The 24,604-nt window shown below is 40.2% G+C and overlaps 2 protein-coding genes across 3 annotated transcripts; both read right to left on the bottom strand.

Moving 5' to 3' along the window:
• Positions 1 to 206: 206 nt before the first annotated feature.
• On the bottom strand, positions 207 to 19,052 carry tmem138 (transmembrane protein 138). 2 transcript variants are annotated; one of them, XM_078414783.1, is made up of 5 exons: positions 18,917 to 19,052; positions 9,868 to 10,070; positions 7,760 to 7,931; positions 3,003 to 3,078; positions 207 to 1,799 (listed from the first exon to the last, which is right to left on the bottom strand). In XM_078414783.1, exons 2-5 carry the CDS (start codon positions 9,993 to 9,995, stop codon positions 1,687 to 1,689), a joined length of 489 nt encoding a protein of 162 aa, XP_078270909.1. In that variant the 5' UTR covers positions 9,996 to 10,070; positions 18,917 to 19,052; the 3' UTR covers positions 207 to 1,686. The 2 variants fall into 2 exon arrangements, with proteins under 2 accessions (XP_078270909.1, XP_078270908.1); XM_078414782.1 differs by lacking the exon at positions 18,917 to 19,052 and adding an exon at positions 14,784 to 14,901.
• Positions 17,081 to 23,074, bottom strand: armc7 (armadillo repeat containing 7). The gene is made up of 4 exons (XM_078414781.1): positions 23,045 to 23,074; positions 21,087 to 21,209; positions 18,917 to 19,060; positions 17,081 to 17,642 (listed from the first exon to the last, which is right to left on the bottom strand). Exons 2-4 carry the CDS (start codon positions 21,187 to 21,189, stop codon positions 17,305 to 17,307), a joined length of 585 nt encoding a protein of 194 aa, XP_078270907.1. The 5' UTR covers positions 21,190 to 21,209; positions 23,045 to 23,074; the 3' UTR covers positions 17,081 to 17,304.
• Between the last annotated feature and the right edge of the window lie 1,530 nt (positions 23,075 to 24,604).

Below are 24,604 nucleotides of genomic sequence, written 5' to 3'. Positions count from 1 at the left end.
GTTCCTTGTATCTCTCTCTTTAGTACAATAATCTCTTATTCACTGTGGTGGATAAACGAAAAGGTAACACCAGGGCAATGATAAACTATTAACAGCTTAAAAAAAACAATAAACTTGTTGAAATTTTTCTTTACATATTTAATACAAAACAATCATGATACAGAAATATTCAAGAAAATAATCTATTATAAAAGTTGTCATACTAATCTGGTTCACAAAATAAACAAATATATTTTAATACAATAACAGTTATCATGAAATCCATCTGGAGAAAATAGCAGGACTTAAAATGCTTCCACAAAACACATTATTCAAGTTAAATTGCAGAAATGGAACTGTATATTAGGGTGAACTAAGTACTGCATACCATTTTGACTCAAAAATATAAAGTAAAAATATTTAAAAAGTTAGGATCGAAGTGGATAAATACAACAACAAGCTATAGAGTAAAAATTCAAAACAATTATCGATCAATTAGCTAGTTCAAACACACCCATTCCTTCCTTCTCTCCCGAGATGCTGCCTGACCTGCTGAGTTACTCCAGCATTTTATGAATAAATCGATTTGTACCAGCATCTGCAGTTATTTTCTTATACAGCTAGTTCTGAAACTTGGTCACCTGTCTCCCATGTAGTGCATTAAGATCCTTAGTACCATATTTGTTGGGTTATTGATGGGAACCAGCTCAGAGGCACAGCTCATTGTGCTTTTTATAAATCAATAAATTAGCGATGGTACAATACCTGCCCCCAACATGTTCCCCTCCCTTACAACAACACAGCTTGCAAAATTCTAACAGTTCCCTTACTATGCCATCCATCCAGCTCCCTGGAAATAAAACAAAAAATATTCAGTAGAGCATCTACTGGGTACAAAGTTATATGATGTTATTCAACTTAATTTCTAAGAGTATCAGATGGAGCAATAGAAAAATGTTGTTTTACCTTTTGTTTTGGAAAGGAGATAGAAACGGGCAGTATGGGGCTAGGGAACTATATGACTGGAGGCTGTGAGGGGAGATAGCCAGAGATGATGAGATCCGTAACGGTTTAGGAGATGAAGGCTTGATGTTAATATGTGGGGTCAGGGTCAATGGGTAGGCATGAGGAGATGTTCGATCTGGCCTCAGCCTGGCAGTCAGATTTTGTTAGAAGTTAATGGAAGCGGGCAATCTGGGGTTGAGTAATTTTTTGTGGGAAGTAGATCGAAGCGGGCAGAATGGGGCTGGGGAATTTTTGTGTTATTTACAGGCGGTAGAAAAAATGCTGAGAAACAAATGCATGGACCTTTGCTCAAAACAAATTTGCACTTGAAAGAATTAACAGTGCCACAGAACTGTTCCACAGCAAAAGTATGTGCCACCAAGAGGAAGGTATGAAGTGGGAGAAAACTAACAAAACATCTTGATTAGTGAGAGTTCAATAAAAGTAATAATGAATGTACAGAGAAAAGAATAATTAATGGCAAATGCATGATTTAGCAGTGAAATGCTTAGAGGATCACCACCTTACTGCTCAAGATCAAAATAATAATCATATTTGCATACAACTGTCTTAAAAACAATATTTTATTTTCTACAAATATGGGTAGGATACTGAAAGTTAAATATTTTCTATATTTAGTCCAAATTTTGAACATGTCAAATACTCAATTTTTAATTCAGAATATTGCAATGCTCTGCCAACTCATTTTCGAACACGGAAAAATTCATTCCGGAGCCATTCCGAGTCTTCATATAATCGTGGGTCTCCAAGGCAAAGAGTGGTTCTTTTGTAGGAATAATAGTATAACATAGCAACTGGGAATGAAATAAAATTAAATCATTTCAGGTTAGTGCATCACGTTTGAAATTCTCTATATTACAGATTGTGTGACATTCTGACATAAACATACTGAATGCAGATAAATTAGTCATATGGCAAGATGCATGTTTAAACACTTAATTGGTCAATAAAGTAGTTTCTTCAAACTCAGCCTCAACCAAAAATGTTTTAGAAGAATTATTCTATCACTGTCAACTCCCCCCCCCCCCCCCCCAACAATTGGCAATCTGCTAATAGTTGGCATTCTTTTCAACAGTGAAAATTGATTAGAACCAGTCAGACAACTTTGGAGAACAATGTTGGCTTTATTTTCTTTATTAATCTGCAATGTAAAGTTCCTCAATTCTAAGCAAATGCTGGTTCTCCTCTCTTTGCACAATGATAGACATTTAGAGTGATGCTTTCAAATATTTGCTTCCTTCTAACGTAAATCACATGGGTTCCATCTTGTGCCTCTTCCACTTTGCCATGAGTATGAAGTCAGAGCTCCAGCATGGCATATGATGAGGATTAATCCTGTAATTCACTCACGCCAATGCCTCATTGATTTTACAGTGTTTCATATTACAGTCCAATTTAATTGCACACCTTTTCACTTTTCACCCCTGGGCATGAATCTGCCTGTCAACCTCCTCCCCTCCCCTTACTTATGTCGATCGACAACTCACCAGGCTTTGTCCTGCCCCTCCTCTCTTCCAGCTTTCTACCTGCCCCACTATAATCAGTCTGAACAAGGGGCCCAACCCGAAACATCACCTATCCATGTTCTCCAGAGATGCTGCCTGACCCGCTGAGTTACTTCAGCACTTTTATAAAGTAGCACTTGTAGTTTCTTATTTCTCCATTTATCTGCATGAACAATCAGTTCACATTACTTTCCTCCAGTTTAGTGTTGCAAAGTATAGTTGTGAATTTAATCTCAGCGATTTCAGAAATAAATCCCAAACAATACCATTACTGGACGTTTTTGGACTGCTGTGTTCTTGAACATATCTACAAACCAACATTTCAATAAAACTAAGAGTATACATGGACATTGGGTGCAAAAGGCTGAGATTCAATAAATTTCCTTCTGTTATGTTCAATGGCAAAGAATCCAACTCATGGAAAGTCAATAGCTGTGTGAAAAAAGTATCTTAAAAAATAGATAACTATAGCAACTTTGACAACTTTCTTACCAAACCGTTGGAAGACAAAAAGTGCTTGAAGCCCATTTGTCCACACGAAGTTGCTCCTATACCGCCATCGCAGATTCTGTTGGAAATAAGAATTAATGTAGGCATTTAAGGTGAACATGATTAAATAGCTTAAGTAAATAATTATGGCAACATACACAACCACTTTCATCGACATGCAAACAGATTTAGAATTGCCTTTAACACCCTGGCTTCTGTGCATCAACTAATACGATTAACTGTCTAAGGAAACCAAATCCCTTTGACCTTCTTTCTCATCCCAGACATAATTAAGAATACAAACACTGCCAACATTTGTGGTCCTCAAAATGAGTCCTGATACAATGTTCTGGCTTTCTCCCTACATTAGGTTTGAAGATTAAATGGAACGACGTTTACTTTTAACTAAAATCTGAATCTTAACTTTAAAGAAACATGACCAGATTCAAATTATCCTTCTATTACGATCCTAGAGATTTGTGGTTTAGGTTTATGATTGTCACATCTGCAGTAAAAAGCTTTGTTTTACATGCAGATCAGATACACCATAGACACAAGCGGTTCAAACTCAAGTACAATAGACAGTGCAAAGAGGTAAGATACAGAGTGCAGAATATAGTTCTCAGCATTGCAGTGGATCAGTTCCATGGACAAAGTTCGATGTTCTCAGTGGGGGTGAGGTAAATCAGACGGTGCCCCAGCTTATGGAAGAGCCATTCGGAAACCTGATAATGAAGGGGAAGAAACTATTCCTGATTATGTTCCTGGTTACCCAGCATACCTACCCCAAATGGTATTTCAAGCCTTATCAGATCAACCAGAACTGAATTGAACTGAATTGAATTGAATATATTTTATTAGCCAAGTAAGTATACAAGGAATTTGCCTTGGTGCTTTGCTCGCAAGTAATAACATGACGTACAGTAAACAATTAAAAATAAAACATTATAGTTTAAACATGTGAAGAATCTACTGGAAATTCATTGTCCAATTTAGTAACTAGATTAACAAAACCAAAGATTGTTATACATAACAAGTTATAGAGAGTTTGAGTTATAGCAAGTTTTAATTATAGGGAGAGGTTGGTTCGGCTGGGTTCTTTTTCTTTGAAGAGTAGGAAGCTGAGGAGTGACCTTTTGAGGTGTGCAAGATCACGAGTGTCATGGATAAAGCAAACAGTCACAGTCTTTTCTTAGGATTCTAAGATTGGAAGGCATAGGCTTCAGGTAAGAGGGGAAAGATATATGAGGGGCCACAGGACAACCTTTTCACTCAAATGGTAGTCCAGATCTGGAATGAACTGCCAGAGGAAGCTGTGCAAGCAGATACAATTATGACTCATAGATATTTGGACAGATGTATGGACAGGAAGAGGGATATGGCCCAAATATAGACAAATGGGACCAGCCCAGTATGCCAAATTGGTCGGCATGGTCATGGTGGAACGAAGAGCCTGTTTCTGTGCTGTACTGCTTTATGACATTTCGAGTTGCATAAAGAAGGAGCATTACATTATCTGGTTTTGGAGAAAGAGTAGAAAAGTGAGACTAAATAAATTGATTTTTGATAGAGTGGTGCAGATTCACTAGACCGAGAGCTAATAGATTGAACAATCTCCTATATTAAACGATTTAACAATTCTATGATTCAATGGCTTTATCTTGAGCTTTGTTTCTATGGGTTAATCATTCTCAATCATGGAAAATTGATTACCCAATAAACTGCATAAACATCCGTGCATCATCTTGATCTAATTTACAGAAACTCTGAATTTTCCTTTCTTGACCTTCGCAAGCATTCTACCCATTTATCCTCATCCTGACGTTCTAACTATCTTTAAAAATATGCTACATTTCCACTCATCCTTTGCAATGACTTGGTTCTTAATCATTATCTCTCCTTTAATGTAATGTCCTTTAAAATAATTTAAAATTAAACCACGTTAACTAAAAAGACAATATGGGGAGAAAAGATGAGGTACGAAGGTAAGCTAACCAATAATATAAAGGAGGATAGTAAAAGCTTCTTTATGTACGTGAAGAGGAAAAAAATAGTTAAGGCAAATGTGGGTCCCTTGAAGACAGAAGCAGGTGAATTTATTACGGGGAACAAGGAAATGGCAGACGAGTTGAACCGGTACTTTAGATCTGTCTTCACTAAGTAACAATCTCCCAGATGTTCTAGTGGCCAGAGATCCTAGGGTGACGGAGGAACTGAAGGAAATTCACATTAGGCAGGAAATGGTGTTGGACTGATGGGACTGAAGGCTGATAAATCCCCAGGGCCTGATGGTCTGCATCCCAGGGTACTTAAGGAGGTGGCTCTAGAAATCGTGGACGCATTAGTGATCATTTTCCAATGTTCTATAGATTCAGGATCAGCTGCTGTGGATTGGAGGGTAGCTAATGTTATCCCACTTTTTAAGAAAGGAGGGAGAGAGAAAACAGGAAATTATAGACCAGTTAGTCTGACATCAGTGGTGGGGAAGATGCTGGAGTCAATTATAAAGACAAAATTGCGGAACATTTGGATAGCAGTAACAGGATCGTTCCGAGTCAGCATGGATTTACGAAGGGGAAATCATGCTTGACTAATCTTCTGGAATTTTTTGAGGATGTAACTAGGAAAATGGACTGGGGAGAGCCAGTGAATGTAGTGTACATTCAGAAAGCCTTCGACAAGGTCCCACATAGGAGATTAGTGGGCAAAATTAGAGCACATGGTATTGGGGGTAGGGTACTGACATGGATAGAAAATTGGTTGGCAGACAGAAAGCAAAGATTGGGGATAAATGGGTCCCTTTCAGAATGGCAGGCAGTGACTAGTGGGGTACCGCAAGGCTCGGTGCTGGGACCGCAGCTATTTACAATATACATTAATGACTTGGATGAAGGGATTAAAAGTAACATTGGCAAATTTTGCAGATGACACAAAGCTGGGTGGCAGTGTGAATTGAAGAAGATGCTGTGAGGTTGCAGGGTGACTTGGACAGATTGTGTGAGTGGGCAGATGCATGGCAGATGCAGTTTAATGTGGATAAATGTGAGGTTATCCACTTTGGTGGTAAGAATAGGAAGGCAGATTATTATCTGAATGGTGTCAAGTTAGGAAAAGGGTGGGTACAATGAGATCTGGGTGTCCTAGTGCATCAGTCACTGAAAGGAAGCATGCAGGTACAGCAGGCAGTGAAAAAAGCCAATGGAATGTTGGCCTTCATAACAAGAGGAGTTGAGTATAGGAGCAAAGAGGTCCTTCTGCTGTTGTACAGAGCCCGAGTGAGACTGCACCTGGAGTACTGTGTGCAGTTTTGGTCTCCAAATTTGAGGAAGGATATTCTTGCTGTTGAGGGCATGCAGCATAGGTTCACTGGGTTATTTCCCGGAATGGCGGGACTGTCGTATGTTGAAAGACTGGAGCAACTAGGCTTGTATACACTGGAATTTAGAAGGATGAGAGGGGATCTTATTGAAACATAAGATTATTAAGGGATTGGGCACGTTAATGGCAGGAAACATGTTCCCAATGTTAGGGGAGTCCAGAACCAGGGGCCACAGTTTAAGAATAAGGGGTAGGCCATTTAGAACGGAGATGAGGAAAAACTTTTTCAGTCAGAGAGTTGTAAATCTGTGGAATTCTCTGCCTCAGAAGGCAGTGGAGGCCAATTCTCTGGATGCTTTCAAGAGAGACCTAGATAGAACTCTTAAAGATAGGGGGTATGGGGAGAAGGCAGGAACGGGGTACTGATTGTGAATGATCAGCCATGATCACATTGAATGGTGGTGCTGGTTGGAAGGGCCGAATGGCCTACTCCTGCACCTATTGTCTATTGCTAATATTTAATCATGCTGTGTGATTTGCCTCATCCTGTGATGTATTCTGTTCTACTTTGTCAACATCCTACACTGAGTGCTCTGACAAATTGTCCGAATTTCTCAATAAACTAAATAAATATAATTTCCCTGATAGCTCAGCATTTATTTAATTAATAACTGGAACATACAGTCAGATTAAAATCTGCACACTGCTAGCTGATTACAATAATGGTCCATTACCAGCACTGCCAGTGGTCAGAGGAAGAAAATGAAGCAATGTTTCTGCTGATGACGGCCATCTAGCAGTCAGTGCTTGAGTGCAGTTCAGACAATATTGAGTTAATGGTAATTCCCTACAAACTAATTGCCTGTCACTATTCATAACTTAAATATCAGAGAAGATCCAAGCAGCTGAAACCAGGCAAGAAGTCAGCGCATTCAGAATAAACTATTTTGAAAATTGACTGAAAACAATATTCTTGCCGCAATACTTTCAAATCTGGGTTTTGCTTAGTAGCGAAGGGGTAAGCAGAAGCATACAGATGTGGAGAGGACAAAAACAAGCTTTAAATAAATGTGGAAAAAGACAGCTATATGTATGGAATTAATAATATGGAAGGCGGCTATTCATCACAACCACGTTTCCACAATTGACACAGACTGGAGTGAAGACCAGGAGGGAATTTTGTTTTCTCCTTCAATAAGAGCTTGAGATTTTAGTTTTTCCATGTTGTCCTTTACAAGTTTGCTTCCAAAGCCCTCTGATTTGAATTAAGGACTTTCTATCTTTACTAATTACCAAAATATTCAACATTCATCCAGAAATACTTTTTCCGACATATAAAGAAAGATTACATTCACGTAACTCTCAACACTTATCATTAAAAAGTATTGCAATTTAATACAGTGAACAATAGAACACATCTAATTGCTGCATGTCTTGCATACCTGAATCCAAACATGTAAGCTGACACTCAGAAAAAAGTAAATTCCAGAGATAATAATGGTTCCTGTAAACCTGTGAATCAACAACTTGACCAGCCCTGCTTGAAAGACAAATGTGTTGAAAAACATCAGGAAGATGATGATGATATTGAAGAGGATTCCAATGTCTTGTATGCTGAAAAAACGGAAAATAGTTAGATTTTCGGTATCAATTGCACAGAAACAACGGCAATTAAAAGAAAATAGCAATTAAAATAAAAACAGACTTACAATTTTATAGTACTTATCATGAAAGTGCTTTAAACTAATTGCCTACTGTTGAAACACAGTCATCATTGTAAAACAGAAAATGTGTCAGTCAATTTGTGCACAGCAATCTCGTCAGTGTATTAAGCCAATCTCTTTTCAGTGAAGTTAATTAAGAGGTAAATATTTCCTAGTGACGAGAGTTAAATAAACGTGTGCAGCTAAGAGATTCCAACTCCATAAAAGGCTAAATATTTCTGATAGAATCATAGCATAGAAACAGATCCTTTGGCCCAACTCGTCCATGCCAACCAAGATGTCAATCTGAGCTAGTCCCATTTGACTGAGTTTGGTTCTTTTCTATCCATGTACCTATCCAAATGTCTTTTAAACATTATAATTGTACCCACCTCAAAACTTTCCTCTGGTTACTCATACCATAAAACCACCATTCGCAGGTGTGAAGAAGTTGGCCCTCAGGTCCCTTTTAAATCTTTCCCCTCTCACCTTAAAGCTACGACCTCTCTTTTTAAACTCCCTTTCCTTGGGAAAACGACTGACCATCCACATTATCTATGTCCCTCATGATTTTATATACCTCCAGAAAGTTACTCCTTCACCAGGGAATAAAGTCCTATCCAGCCTTTATTTATAACTGAAGCTCCCCTGTCACAGAAACATTCTTCTGATTTTTTTAGGCATCCTTTCCAGGTTAAATTCTCATTTATATGTCCATTTACTATGTGGAAGAAGTGGGGGAGAGCAAAAATATTGTTTTAACCTGGTATAACCTTAAAGAAGCATTCTTTCAGTTTTTCACATTTTAGCTGTTCGTCTCTGCCTAGATTATTTTGTTTGGGAGGGATACGAGTCTCACAAACCTCCAATTTCACTACTTGCTGGTTGTCAGTATGCCTCTATACAGTCTTAAAACAGATAAACCAATGTGAGGAGCTATGGCCTAGAGCAAGGGGCACTACCAGGACAGAATAAAGATGATAACAAAAAAATAACTAAACTCTACATATATTGTTCATGGGTGTTCATATAAAATGCCAAGTAATTGAAACTTGTTTTATCACAAACTTGGGATAGAAACCATAATCTTCAATATGGTTAGAAATTCGTATGCAGATCCACAGATCTAGAACATTAATCCAAAGAAACAAATTCAAACCCTAAATGGCAAGCAATTTTATTTTAAAAGAACCCCAAATTAATAATGGTCATGTCCCCTCCTGGTTCCCTCTATGTTCTTCAAGGAAGGGAATCTGCCATCCTTACCTTGCCTGGCCTATACTTGACTGTAGACCAACCAAAGTGGTTGATTTTTAACAACTTCCTCAGTTTGGAGCAATTAAGAATGTAAAATAAATGTCAACATTGCCAGCAAACCCTGTATCTCATGAATAAATAATTTAAAATAATTACGAGAAGAACAATTCAGTGAACTGGTTAGTTATAAATATTTCTGCTTAAACTCGAGATAATACAACATTGTGCACACTAAATCCTGTCATAGTTCACAAGCAGAAGGATCATTTGCAATGCCATTGAAGAAATGTTTAACAAAGTTGTAACAAAATTTGGGACAAACTGTTTTGTGCTTGTATATTAAATTATAAGAATAGGTAGACACATGAAAGGAAGAATTGAGGAGTCCCACAGTTTTAAGATTCTGAGATTGCAGTGTACACAATACGTGATGCAATGAGTCTCAAATTCAGTATGGAATGTTAAAAGAAAGAATGGAACATAACAACATTATCAAAAGAATTGAATATAATATCAACCTTCCCCTCTCCTCCACCCTTATGATATTGGTAAATTCATCGATTGGTGTTAATATACTTTACAGCACTTACATGAATATTATTAAAGGAACAACTGTTTCCATCAGTAACAGTTCAGAGAAGGAATTGGCCAACAGATCAAAGATCAGTATGATGATTTGTACTGACAGCACAAGGCTGTAGCTTGATACTTGGAGCATTCCCCGGTGAAGTCAATGTCAACAACTCAGAGAATCAGTGGCACTTTCACGCAAAGTCATGGTTTCTGCAAGAAACTAAAACACAGAGATGTATTTCAATTACAGGATAGAAAAATGTGCACATTACATTAAAACATTATAAAAGATTCTGACTTTCCCCCCCCTACCCGACACACTCACCACCACCAGTACACGGTTACTGATCTAGATTACTGGGGTTGGCAATATAATGCCTCCATCATTATATCCAAAACAGTAGTCTGATAGAGCTTAAATAATTTAGCAGAGTACAAGGAGTACTAGTTTTGGACCGGTGGCGATGCGTAAACATACAGGAGAGAGATGGAACATCTGGTTGAGTGGTGCCACGATACTGATTTCAGATTCAAGATGTCGCGGGACCATATACCAGTTTTTAATGGTTGGTCTGTAGTGGACTGAAGAAGCAGCTTCAAATTCCTGGACGTTAACATCTTATTTGACCTGTCCTGGGCCATGCATATGGAATCAATCAGATGGCGTGCCAGCACCTCTTCTTTTTTTAAAGTTTAGAGAGATTTGGCAATTTTTCAAATACCCTAAACTTTTCAAAATTTACTGTAGAAATTATCCTGACTGGTTGCATCATAGCCTAGTATGGCAGAGCACAGGAGTGCACACCTTGGGCACAGCCCCCCACTCTATCAAAAGCATCTACAGAAGGTGCTGCTCCAAGAAGATAGCATCTATCATCAAAGATCTCCTAGTTCAGGCAGGAGGTATAGAAGTCTCACACTAACAGGTTCACAAACAGCTACTTTCCCACGACTATCAGGTTATTGAACCAATCTACACAACCCTATTCCTATCTCGACAATGGAACGCCTCAGTCTACCTCTTACATGTTTATGGCACTCGTCTTGGTTTTTGCACTGTCTTCTTTCTTTTAGATTTGGGGGTAGGGAGTGTGTGGAGTGTAACTTATATTTGATTTATTTTTGTGTTCTGTCAAGCTCGATGAACCTGTGATGTTGCTGCAAACAAGACTTTTCATTGTACCTGTACCGGTACCAGTAGTGTTCCGGTGTGCATGACGATAAGCTTGAAATTGGATAATAATGGGCAACAATCCATTTGTCTTCATAATTACTTGCTGTACTTCCAATTACTTCCAACGCTGAGTTTGATTAAACAAGGTCACTCTGATCCTTTTGAACTACCATGTCCTGTATTCCCTCCCCATTTAAACAGGACTCTGTTTTTCCTGCCGACTTCCTCCACATCTGGCAGTTTTTTTATAAATCCCTGATTAATAAATCCCTATCTATATCCCTTTGCAGACTCTATCCTCCTCATACCTTGCTTTCCCACATGTATTTGTATAATCAACAATTCTGACGACAATACACTCAATCCCTTCATCCAAGTCAATAATGTACACTATAGATAGTTGAGACCATAACACTAGCATTGCATCTACAAATGTCCAATTCACTGGGACCTTTTTCAGATCATTGAGCATTTTAGAAGATTGCAGATAATTCATGCAGTCACATATATAACATATAACAACTACAGCATGGAAACAGGCCTGTCCGGCCCTACCAGTCCACGCCGACCATTCTCCCTGACCTAGTCTCATCTACCTGCACTCAGACCATAACCCTCCAATCCCCTCCTATCCATATACCTATCCAATTTACTCTTAAATAATAAAATCGAGCCAGCCTCCACCACTTCCACCGGAAGTCCATTCCATACAGCCACAACCCTCTGAGTAAAGAAGTTCCCCCTCATGTTACCCTTAAACCTTTGTCCCTCAATTCTGAAGCTATGTCCCCTTGTTGGAATCTTCCCCACTCTCAAAGGGAAAAGCCTACCCACGTCAACTCTGTCCGTCCCTCTCAAAATTTAAAAAACCTCTATCAAGTCCCCCCTCAACCTTCTACGCTCCAAAGAATAAAGACCCAACCTGTTCAACCTCTCTCTGTAGCCTAAGTGCTGAAACCCAGGCAACATTCTAGCAGGCAGTGAAGAAAGCCAATGGAATGTTGGCCTTCGTAACAAGAGGAGTTGAGTATAGGAGCAAAGAGGTCCTTCTACAGTTGTACCGGGCCCTGGTGAGACCGCACCTGGAGTACTGTGTGCAGTTTTGGTCTCCAAATTTGAGGAAGGATATTCTTGCTATGGAGGGCCTGCAGCGTAGGTTCACTAGATTAATTCCCGGAATGGCGGGACTGTCGTATGTTGAAAGGCTGGAGCGATTGGGCTTGTATACACTGGAATTTAGAAGGATGAGGGGGGATCTTATTGAAACATATAAGATAATTAGGGGATTGGACACATTAGAGGCAGATAACATGTTCCCAATGTTGGGGGAGTCCAGAACAAGGGGCCACAGTTTGAGAATAAGGGGTAGGCCATTTAGAACGGAGATGAGGAAGAACTTTTTCAGTCAGAGGGTGGTGAAGGTGTGGAATTCTCTGCCTCAGAAGGCAGTGGAGGCCAGTTCGTTGGATGCTTTCAAGAGAGAGCTGGATAGAGCTCTTAAGGATAGCGGAGTGAGGGGGTATGGGGAGAAGGCAGGAACGGGGTACTGATTGATAGTGATCAGCCATGATCGCATTGAATGGCGGTGCTGGCTCGAAGGGCTGAATGGCCTACTCCTGCGTCTATTGTCTATTGTCTATTGTCTATAAATCTCCTCTGTACCCTCTCCATTTTGTCGACATCCTTCCTATAATTTGGCGACCAGAACTGCACACCATACTCCAGATTCGGCCTCACCAATGCCCTGTACAATTTCAACATCACATCCCAACTTCTATACTCGATGCTCTGATTTATAAAGGCAAGCATACCAAACGCCTTCTTCACCACCCTATCCACATGAGATTCCACCTTCAGGGAACAATGCACAGTTATTCCCAGATCCCTCTGTTCCACTGCATTCCTCAATTCCCTACCATTTACCCTGTACGTCCTATTTTGATTTGTCCTACCAAAATGCAGCACCTCACACTTATCAGCATTAAACTCCATCTGCCATCTTTCAGCCCACCCTTCCAAAAGGCCCAAGTCTCTCTGTAGACTTTGAAAATCTACCTCACTATCAACTACTCCACCTATCTTAGTATCATCTGCATATTTACTAATCCAATTTGCCACACCATCATCCAGATCATTAATGTAAATGACAAACAACAGTGGACCCAACACAGATCCTTGGGGCACTCCACTAGACACTGGCCTCCAACCTGACATACAATTGTCAACCGTTACCCTCTGGTATCTCCCATTCAGCCATTGTTGAATCCATCTTGCAACCTCACTATTAATACCCAACGATTTAACCTTCTTAATCAACCTTCCATGTGGAACCTTGTCAAATGCCTTACTGAAGTCCATATAGACAACATCCACAGCCTTGCCCTTATCAATTTCCCTGGTAACCTCTTCAAAAAATTCAAGAAGATTAGTCAAACATGACCTTCCAGGCACAAATCCATGTCGACTGTTTCTAATCAGGCCTTGATTATCCAAATAATTATATATATTGTCCCTAAGTATTTTTTCCATTAATTTTCCCACCACAGACGTCAAACTAATAGGTCTATAATTGCTAGGTTTACTTTTAGACACATAGCCATTGCAGCCATTGTTTTTCAAAACCCTCAGATGCACGCCAACAGGTCCAAATGTCTTGTCAGGTTGTCTCCATCACAGTGAGGGGGTGTTTGGAGTCACTGTGATGGACGTTTGTGTTGGGGCTATGTGTCTTGTGTTCTTTTTTTCTATGACTGCTATGTAGTTTCGTTCGGTACTTCGGTACCGAATGACAAATAAAGCTCTGTTATACTGTTATACTGTTATAGTCCCAATTGTTTCTAACACTTTTTCCCTACTGAGATTGATTAATTGGAGTTCCTCCCTTTTATCCACAATTTTGTATTATTGGGATGTTGTTAACTAGCATGAAGACAAATTTTAAATAGTTGTTCAAAATCTCTGCCTTTTTCTTATTTTCTATCAATAATTCCCCAGATTCATCTTTTTGGATAGTACAGGCAATACAGACACAATGAAAGATTCTGGTTTGTGGTAGCAGTGAACAGAAAAAAAACTTTACTCATATAATTTGATATGAATCAAAATGGAATTAAAGGTCACGGGTTTGAATTAGAGATGGGTGCCTTTAGGATCCAGACATTTTTTTGTATACTGACACCCAACAACTGGCAGTAATAAACTGAAATAATTTAGTCATTAATTACAGGGTACGTGTTGATCGCCTAAAGGGTAAATTAAGGTGTGTTCCTTGTGAATATAAAGTAGAAGGTGGGCTCCCGAAGGCTCTCTCTCCAGACCTCTAACAGCCAAAGACTAGTTGATTGAAAATTACAGCATGGAAACAGGCTCTTCGGCCCACCGAGTCCACGCTGACCATTGATCATCCGTTCACACTAGTTCTATGGTATCCCACTTTCTCGTCCGTTCTACACACCATGGGCAATTTTACAGAGGACCAATTAACATACAAACCCGCACGGCTTTGTGTTGTGCGCGGAAATATGAGCATCTCTAAGATACCCAAGCGGTCACAGGAAGAACGAGCAAACTCCAGACAGAATCCGAGGTCGGGATCGAACCCGGGTCTGCCGCGCTGCGAGGGAGCAACTCTCCCGGCTGCGCCACTAAGAATCAATTCCCTATAGCGCCTCTGTCACCTTTAAATGTGCTTTCTACAACTTGAGAACGTGGAGCTTGGTAGTGACCCGGGGGAGAGGCCAGAGCTGCACGTTTGCTCACCTTGTCGCCAGGCCCGCCGTCCACACGCTCGCAGCCATTCGGGCTTTCATGGAAACCGAGGACGCGACGCCATGAGCGTGAACATGCGCATTCGCGCGCACGTCCGGTCGCACCATCAACAGTGGCACCAAGTGGAGAGGAGGGGAAGAGCAGCGCCACCCACTCGCTCACTTCTGCAACACTCAAAGGAAGATAGGCACAAAAAGCTGGAGTAACTCAGCGGGACAGGCAGCATCTCTGGAGAGAAGGAATGGATGACGTTTCGGGTCGAGACCCTTCTTCAGACTGGTTAGGGATATGGGGAAATGAGAGATGTGGAGAGATAAAGAACAATGAATGAAAGATATGCAAAAAAGTAACGATGATAAAGGAAACAGGCCATTGTTAGCTGTTTGTTGGGTGAAAACGAGAACCTAGTGCGACTTGTGGTGTGGTAGAGAGAGAGGGAATGCCGATGCTACCTGAAGTTGGAGAAATCAAGTCATACCACTGGGCTGTGAGCTGTCCAAGCGAAATATGAGATGCTGTTCCTCCAATTTGCGTTGGGTGAAAGCACTCAAAGGACACCACAGGAGCACTAAAACCCAAAATGCGTAGGAAGGAACTGCAGATGCTGGTTTAAACCGAAGATAGACACAATCAAAGCTGGAATAACTCAGCGGGTCAGGCAGCGTCTCTGGCGTAATATAATAAAAATTCTTGCGAGTGTAAAGGGAACACAGAAAGAAAATTAGGTGAGTTTAAAGATGCTGTTGGAAACAGGGACATGGTACATTTAAACGGAGTCTGGCAATAGGACTTCAATAAGCCATGTGCTTAACTCTCAGTAAAATGGTGGGTCGAGGAGCAGGAGACCAGCAGAAACGAATCTACAGATGCTGGCTTCCAAAGGAAAGATACAAAATGCTGTAGTAACTCAGTCTGAAGAAGGGTCCCAATTCAAAATGACACCTATCTATTTTCTCCAGCTGTGCTGCCTGACCCGTTGAGTTACTCCAGCATTTTGTGTCTTTAAACGGGATAGCAGATTACGGTGTATACTCTGTCACCAATACACACCAAATACAGCCGCACCAGGTCATACACTCTTCTTGCAGCTGAATTCTGCATTATATAAAGTTGGAGAGATATTTCAAGTGGCAACTCTTTGTCACACTGATGAAGAGGAGATAGCTAGTAGAAAGTGATGAGGGGTAATTATCGGGCAAGAGCTGATAGGTGGATCCAGGTGAGGAATTTTGATTGACAGATGAGTCAGATAGCGGAGAGAAGGAGATGGGAGATAAAGAGGGATAAATAACAGGAGGGGTGGGATGAGTGAACCAAGGGATCACGGAAAGAATGGTCTCTGCAGAAGCAGAAAATGGTGGAACTGTAAGATGTATAACAGCATCAACATTGAATTCTCGAATTGCAGGTGAACTTTCTCCACCCCCTTTCCACCCCCAACTTCCCACCCCCAAACCATGCACACTTTTCCACTACCCCATCACCTAGTTCCTTTCTCTCCTCCCATTCCTCCCATCTCCATTTTCATCCTCCTCCCTCTTCCCTTCTACCTCCCCTCTAATCCTACATTTTATTCCCCACCAACCTTCTTTATCAAATCAGATCTGCACTCTTTTGTCTTCTAAATCTCCAGCCTTGGTTACCATCGCCACCCTTCTAACTGCTCTCCCCTACTTATCTGACAATCAACCCCTTTCACACCTAGACACATCTATCATTTGTAGGCTCTTGCCCCATCTCTTCCCCTCTTTCTACCAGCTGTCTCCCCTCTACTCTATTAGTCAGAAGAAAGGTTGCTTGTCAATTTCCATCCACAGATTTTGCCTGACCACTGAGTTCCTCGAGCAGTTTGGGTTTTTTTGCTCAAGATTTCAGCATCTGCAGTCTCTCATGTCTCCAAACATTTTTTAAATGTATATTCTGCCTAAATCTGCCTGCTCATGCAAACTATGCAACATCAACATCATGTGTAGGATGTGGATAGATAACAAGTTTACAATTCATTAATGAAAGATAATGGAGCATTCTAACTGTAATAAAGGGCTTGCATTTATGAATCACATTTAAAATCCTTTTCACAGGTCTCATTGAAGAACGTTCTGAAATAATTAGTGTTATAAATTTAGAAAATGTGACAAGCCAAATAGTGAACAACAATCTTCTACAAATCATAGTATAATGATCACATTAAGTGATTTAATGATTATATTACTGATATATATTATACTATAATAATGATTTATTTTTATTTATCATTATAATTATTGTAGAAGAAAACTCTCCTGCCCTTCAAAATAATGATATGGAATCTTTATATCCATCAACAAGAGGAATAAGACCCTCAATATAATTTTTAACAGTGATGGTATCTCTAGCTGGTCGTTATACCACAAACGACTGACAGAGCAATTCAGGTGGAGCAAAGAGATTATGTGCTATTTTTGTGATGGCACTGCTTCAGACTATGACAAGCCTGTGTAGTCCTTCCTGGAAGTTGCAGAATTTTCTGAGCCTATTCTTTTGGAAGTGGTATTCCGAGAGCTGTGTGATTCTGCAGATTTCTGGCTTTTTCTACATCATCTGCGGAGCAGATGTCTTCGAGAAACAAGTTTGCTAAGTTACTCAGACGTTTGTTTTTGGACAGAGAAAAGCGTAGCATACACTGAATAACCGGCGCTGCTGTAATTTCTTGTCGGGACAAAGGTGTCGTCAGGTACATTAGTGTGGTAATTGCAGATAGCACAGTGTCCTCATTAGAGCTGGATAAGCAGTCCAACACTGCCTGAACTCCGTTGTTCTGTAAAATATATTCCTTGTTCTGTTTGTCTAGACACAAGTTACAGAGGCCACCTGAGAGAAATCAAAATATTGTCAAATCTAGGGTCTATGAAAATAATGGGATTATATACAACAATTATGGGTAAGAATATAATGAATGCCAACCCTCATTAAACATGAATTTAATTGTCAAATGTTCCATAATTCCCTTCTCATTTAAAAAAAAATGGGACATACATTAGAAAACCTTGCCACCAAATTAACATTGTGAGGACATTAATATTACTTACAAAACACACATTCCTGACTCCACAAGAAAATCTAGAGATTAAACGATACGAATTGTCTTTAAGGAAGAGTGGCTTCGCATTCCAAGGCTTGCAAACTGGCAGCCAATCATTTTACATTTATCATTAATGCAGTTTAGTAAACAAGTCCTGAAAACAAATTGATCGGGACAGTTATAAGCCCCATACCATCTAAATTTCATTTTTCAGTAATAATCTTCTACTTTCATATGACAAGAAAGGTCCAACACTTGCATCACCGCTCAACTGCCTCCTGAGATGCAATGTGGATTCACAACAAGCCTCCTGCAGATCGATATGACATCTTTCATGATTTGGAACTCGGGGCCACCAGAACATGTTGGGTAATCAATCTTTTGTGGAGCAGGTGCCCATGTCGTCCATGGTTTGTGTGAATTCCCTTAGTCTACTGTCTTTGAAGAATGTCAATAACAAGTGAAGTACCTGTCTGTTAAATCTGTCCTCTCAGTTATATGCATTCCTCTTCAATAACAATAAGTAGTTTATAATTGATCTCTGGGTCAGTTCTTGAGCAGTGAAATTAAAGGGACAGGTCGGGGTATCTTTTAAATATCACAATCATCAGATGGTGTTCGGTTAATGGAATGAGCTGGCAGAGTAGTTGAGGCAGGTACTATAACAACATTTAAAATACAGTTGGACAGGTACATTGATAGGAACGGTTTAGAGGGATATATGGGCCAAACACGGGCAGGTTGGACTAGTGCGGATAGGGACGAAGGGCATGTTTCCGTGCCATATAACTATGTTCTACAACACGGAAAACCCATCCATGACCTACATCATAGAACATCAAATAAATAGGTGGATATAAAAAAAAGACATTTCATTGCAATAAGTTGTGGTGTCGTATTTTTCCTAACATACAAATGTTTGGTGTCAATCTTTAAGAAAGTATGAATAAATGTATTTGCTACTCTAACAGGTGGCCTGGAATGTACAACATTTGCAGGATCAATATAATCCGACTACAGTACCGGCAGTGAGATGGCTAAATACAAACATTTATTTTCTTACCGATTCCAAATTCTACAAATCTTTCATTTTCTTCTGTAAGCATGTCCAGAAACAGATCAATGACTTGCAGCTGTCGAAGATACTGATAGTTACTGGGATCGTATGCAAAATTAGCCAGGTTTGCCAGAACTTGCTCCTTTGAATCTGAGAAGTTAACAATAAAACAGAGTTAGCATTAATGCACATTTGATATATAAAGCCATCCTTCAATCTGTTTCTCAGTGAGTATTCAGTTATTAACGTTTTATGAAACAAGGAACAGTATTCTGTAAAAAAAACCTCAACAATGCTTTCTTAGTAAAAACTCATTAAGGTACTGCTATATATCCCATTCTACTTGGACCATAATCTTATCAGGTGGCTATGGTTCAATGTTCCAGCAACACTTGTGGGTAGGAAGGCACTGCAGATATTGGTTTACACCGAACAAAGACACAAAATTCAGGAGGAGCAACTCAGTGGGACAAAGCATGTCTGGAGAACATGGGTAGGTGACGTTTCAGGTCGGGACCCTTCTTCTGACTGATTACAGCAAGGGGAAGGAATCTGGAAGAGAGGTGGGGGCAGGACAAAGCCAGGCAAGCGATTGATAGATAAAATGAAGGGGGGGAGGGGAGCAGGTTGATTGGTAGTTGGGTGGACAAAGGCGAGAGATGAAAATTTAAAAAGTGAGAAATAAGTGGATAAGGAAAGAAGAGGTGAAATGTTCAGCCAGATCAAGGAATATCGGTGGAAGTGGGCACGGTAGCGGGGTGGGAGGGGGTAGAATGGGGGAAAGGGAGAAATGAGTGCACATCCAGTTGGGACACATGAATGAGAGGAGGAAAGAAGGGGGCTGTGTGGTTAGGTTGGGGGTTGTTTACCTAAAATTGGACAATTCAGTGTTTATATCAAAGGGTTGTAAACTACCCATGTGGAATGAGGTGCTGTTCCTCCAGTTAGCATGTGGCCTCATTTGGGCACTGGAGGAGGACAAGGGCAGAATGGACAGTATGGCGTGTGGCCTCATTTGGGCAATGGAGGAGGCCCAGGGCAGAATGGTCAGTATGGGAATGGGAAGAGACAATAGACAATAGGTGCAGGAGGAAGCCATTTGGCCCTTCGAGCCAGCACCGCCATTCAATATGATCATGGTTGATCATTCTCAATCAGTACCCAGTTCCTGCCTTCTCCCCATACCTCCTGACTCCGCTATCCTTAAGAGCTCTATCTAGGTGTTAAGATGGTTAGCAATCGGGAGATCCAAATGGCCTTGGTGGACTGAGCGCAAGTGTCCAGCAAAACAGTCGACTAGTCTACGCCCTATCCCATTCCTGTACTTTGTGTCTTGTTTGGTAAGCCAACATCTGCAGTTCTTGGTATCTACAATAAAGGGTGGCAGTAGTGACAAATAACTTTGGCCCAGAAGAACAGAAAGTAAAATTAGAGTGGGTGGAAACAAGCAATAACAAGAGGTAAAATCAGGGAATTGTTTACAGGACCCCTTAAAACTGTACTGTTGGAGATAGAATTAAACACAAAAATAGAATTTCTAGCAGAGTTAATATAATGATGGGAGACTTTAATGTTCATATGGACTGGGGAAATCAAATTGACAAAAATACTTTGGAGGATGTTTTCTCAGAATAATTTGGGACAGAAATTAACATTCTAAGACTATCCAAGGGACAGAAATTAACTATCCAAGGCACGTTTGTAATTTAATAATAATGGATCCCTGAGGGAAAACATAGAAAATAGGTGCAGGACGAGGCCATTTGGCCCTTTGAGCCAGCACCGCATTATCACAAGTTATCACAAGATAGAATTGTGCATTCAGTTGAAGTGTAACATAATTTAATCAGAAACTGGAGTTTTGAAATTAAGTAAAGCCACTCGCATAGAGAACTGGAGTGATTACTGTTGATGGACAAAAAGGCTGGCATGATCGAGGTGGGCTGAAGGGCCCATTTCCATGCTGTACTATTCTAACACATCAAAGACAATTTAAAGACAGAGTGTCAGGGGTTATGGGGAGAAGGCAGGGGAATGTGGTTGAGAAGGAAAGATAAATCAGTTATGATTGAATGGCGAAGTAGACTAGATGGGCCGAATAGCCTAATTCTGCTCCTATAACGTATATGAACATGAATTATTTCAAAATTCACAAGGATCCCCATCCTACACTTACCTTGACTGTCAGTATCTTGAAATTCAGTAACAAGAGCTTGCAAGTAATCAAACCGATCTTGCCCCTGGGACTTACTTTGCGGATACCGACTGGAGGTGGCCATTTCAATTGAACTCCATGCAGCTGCATACAAAAGAGAAAATTAATCACAAACCTGAATCAAGAGTCAAAACCATTTAATTGTCATATGGATAGAATAATTAAATTCTTATTTGCTACAGCTTATACATTAACCCTGCAATACAACAAACAAATATACAATAAACAATAACTATACAATAAATGGGTAGCAGAATGAAAATTTTGTGTAACATAAACTATACATAATTCTTAGAATCTGTGATACAGAATTGATGGAATGTCCAGAATAATGGGCGAATTTCAAAATAAGAGGCAGGCCATTCATGACGGAGATAAGAAAAAGGAAATGAATCTTTGGAATTCTCACCCAGAATTTGTGGACTAGATTAGGTCAGATTCAGTCATTATAAGATTTGTTTTGTTTTGCTTTGTTTCAATGAAAAGCTCTGTTTTGAATGCTATCCAATCAGATCAGATAATACATGAATACAATCAAATCAAGCTCAAGTAAAATAGGTTGTGCAAAGGGGAAGATACAAAGTGCAGAATATAGTTCTAGATATTGTATTCAGTTCCAGAGATGAAGTCAAATGTCTGCAATGGGGTCGAGGTGAATCGGACACAACCCTAGCTGATGGAAGGACCATTCAGAAGCCTGATAACAGAGGGGACGAAGCTGTTCCTGGATTTTGCTGCAAGAGACAGACCTGGCCCAGTCTACAAATACATGAAAATGGAAAATTATTTTTTGAAAATAACTTTTTTCCCTTTAGCTCTACTGGCAAATTATGTTTAAAACTAGTGGGAAAGGATATGTTGGTTGAATCATAGATCAGTACAGGCCACATTGGGAGCACCAAAAGCAGTTTAAAAAGTTGGTCTGAAAAAAGGGCCTGACCTGAAACATCGTCTATTTCCTTCACAAATGATGCCTGACCCGCTGAGTTCCTCCAATATTTGTTTGTTTTTTTGCTCAGGAATTCCAGCATCGAGTTTCTTGTACACTTTCAAAAATCTAGTGTATGAATACTTGAAGGATTACAGTTACTGGGAAAGAGCTATGGAATGGAAATACCTAGATGACGCTAGTAAAAACCATGAAAGGTTGGATGGGGTGAATGGCCTTTCTCCTTGGTTGAATCAATTTTATAACCTGATAAAAGATTGGGACAGGAAAGGCCATTTGACTTTACTGGCCTAATCTTTGTTTGATGATGATTATCTCAGTCTGGGGGAGATAAGTAATATGTTTGGCATCTCCTCCAAAAGACATCCAATCCAAATAGATCAAGTTCCATTTCTGTGTTGTTTAATGATAAGAACCCAGGGATGATTCAACCAGGCACTAAACGGGCACTAAAAAAAGACAAAGTGCTCGAGTAACACAACAGGTCAGGCAACATCCCTGGAGAAAAGGAAGGGTGACGTTTCGGGTCGAGACCCTTCTTCAGACTCTAGTTTACACAAAAGGAGACAAAGTGCTGGAGTAACTCAGTCTCAGCGGGTCAGGCAGCATCCCGCAAGAACATGGATAGGTGATGTTTTGGGTCGAGACCCTTCAAATTGATGAAGAAGTCCAAAGAAGGGACCGGAACCGAAACATCACCTATCAATATTTTTTCCACAAAAGCTGCCTGATCCGCTGAGCACTTTGTCTCCTTTTGTGTAAGCCAGCATCAGTAGTTCATTGTTTCTACATTTAAACAGGCATTAAATAATCTCCTGCCTCAGAGGAGACCAATGTAGCCAATCTAAGCAGCCTGGACGCTGCAAGTTAGAGGAGGGAGTATAGTGAGAGATATATATACAGATATATATAGAGACCCAGCATAGTGCAGGACGCAGATGGCGGACACATCCTGATTCCCACCACTCACCTCATGGACTCGGCCACTACACCTCCGCCCGGCGCCCCTGAGTTACTCCTCCAATTGCAACGACATCTACCGACCGGGAGGTATTCTCGACAACTTTCATCAACATGGTAAACCAACATCTGCTGTTCCTTGTTTCCCTCTTCAACATTGAAAATAGAAAAGTTCGTAAACTCTCCACAGGACAGTATCTGTGGAAAAATAAATAGTTAACTCATACTGTGCTTTCTGTCCAGTTTTTTATATTGAAGATATAGCAACTATATTAACTATAATCTAACGAGCGGTCATTTACTTGAAAGATTTCCTCTCTAACTCGCTTTGTTGTCTGATCTGCTGACTATTTCCAAAATGTTGTGTTTTATAGCAACTACATTAGTCTAATTCACAAAGTATAGATGGAACAATAGAACATTATTTCTGAACAACAACGGTGGTCACCGTGGTGCACAGTGAAAATGAAAGTTGTTGAAATTGTTAGGTGTACCAAAGCTAATTTTCTCTTCACCAAACTTTTTAATGTTTATTTATTATGTTATCTATTGTCTACTGTGTTTACAAACCTGTTAGAAACATAGAAAATAGGTGCAGGAAGAGGCCATTTGGCCCTTTGAGCCAGCACTGCCATTCATTGTGATCATGGCTGAACATCTACAATCAATAACCTGTGCCTACCTTCTCCCCATATCCCTTGATTCCACTTGCCCCTAGAGCTCTATATAACTCTTCTAAATTCATCCAGTGAATTGGCCTCCGCTGCCTTCTACGGCAGAAAATTGTGCGGCTGCACATAAGAATTTAATTATTCCGTTTCAGTGCATATGATAATTAAAGACTCTTGACTCTCTTGACTCGACTCTTGAGAGAGTATTGACTCTTTACTTTAGACTTTAGAGAAACAGTGCGGAAGCAGGCCCGTCCGCCCACTGAATCCACGCTGACCAGCAATCATTCCATACACTAATACTATCCTACACATTAGGGACAATTTTACTGAAACCAATTAACCTATTAACCTGTATATCTTTGGTGTGTGGAAGGAAAGCGGAGCACCCGAAGAAAACCCTTGTGGTCTCAGGGAAAACATACAAACTCTGTACAGATAACACCCATAGTCAGGATCGAAGCAGGGTCTGGTGCTATAAGGCAGCAGCTCTACCGCTGCGCCACTGTGCCACCCCTTAACTATTACCAAGAAAGTGAGACTCGAGCTGTGACAGTGAAACTCAAACTATCTAAAAATGCACAGAAGGAGAACAAACCCTTACTATTATTTATATTGTCTCACCAGATTTCATTCTTAACAATGAAGTTCTCAAGGAAGGTGTTGCCCAAATGAGCATTTTCAAAGGGTCTCTTTAATGGAGTATTTTGATGATGTTTCAAGATTGTTGAGATAACCAAGTTTCAGGTTCAAATGCATTTGATAACACGTTTTGAAAATCTTTTATCGGATTGTTTGGCTAACAAAAGCCACACAGGAGTGACTCAATGTTTCAAGGTGCCAGAGAAGCTGATGAATGATTGGGGAAAAGGGAAAAAGCAAATAGGAAAGTGCATCAC

Source organism: Rhinoraja longicauda, chromosome 18 (assembly GCF_053455715.1).
Source record: "Rhinoraja longicauda isolate Sanriku21f chromosome 18, sRhiLon1.1, whole genome shotgun sequence".
Lineage (NCBI taxonomy): Eukaryota > Metazoa > Chordata > Chondrichthyes > Rajiformes > Arhynchobatidae > Rhinoraja > Rhinoraja longicauda.
This window is presented reverse-complemented; position numbering and strand designations above follow the sequence as displayed.

Bases quoted from the DNA above. Each gene is read 5' to 3' on its own strand.
- armc7 (XM_078414781.1), bottom strand. From the start codon at position 21,189: ATGGCCACCTCCAGTCGGTATCCGCAAAGTAAGTCCCAGGGGCAAGAT. The intron at 19,061-21,086 runs GTAAGTGTAGGA...TTAACTTCTCAG, and splicing joins TCAAGATACTGACAGTCAAG to ATTCAAAGGAGCAAGTTCTG. The intron at 17,643-18,916 runs GTAAGAAAATAA...GATTTCTCTCAG, and splicing joins ATTTGTAGAATTTGGAATCG to GTGGCCTCTGTAACTTGTGT.
- tmem138 (XM_078414783.1), bottom strand. From the start codon at position 9,995: ATGCTCCAAGTATCAAGCTACAGCCTTGTGCTGTCAGTACAAATCATC. The intron at 3,079-7,759 runs GTATGCAAGACA...TATTTCCAACAG, and splicing joins GCTTACATGTTTGGATTCAG to AATCTGCGATGGCGGTATAG. The intron at 1,800-3,002 runs GTAAGAAAGTTG...TTTCATTCCCAG, and splicing joins TTTTGTCTTCCAACGGTTTG to TTGCTATGTTATACTATTAT.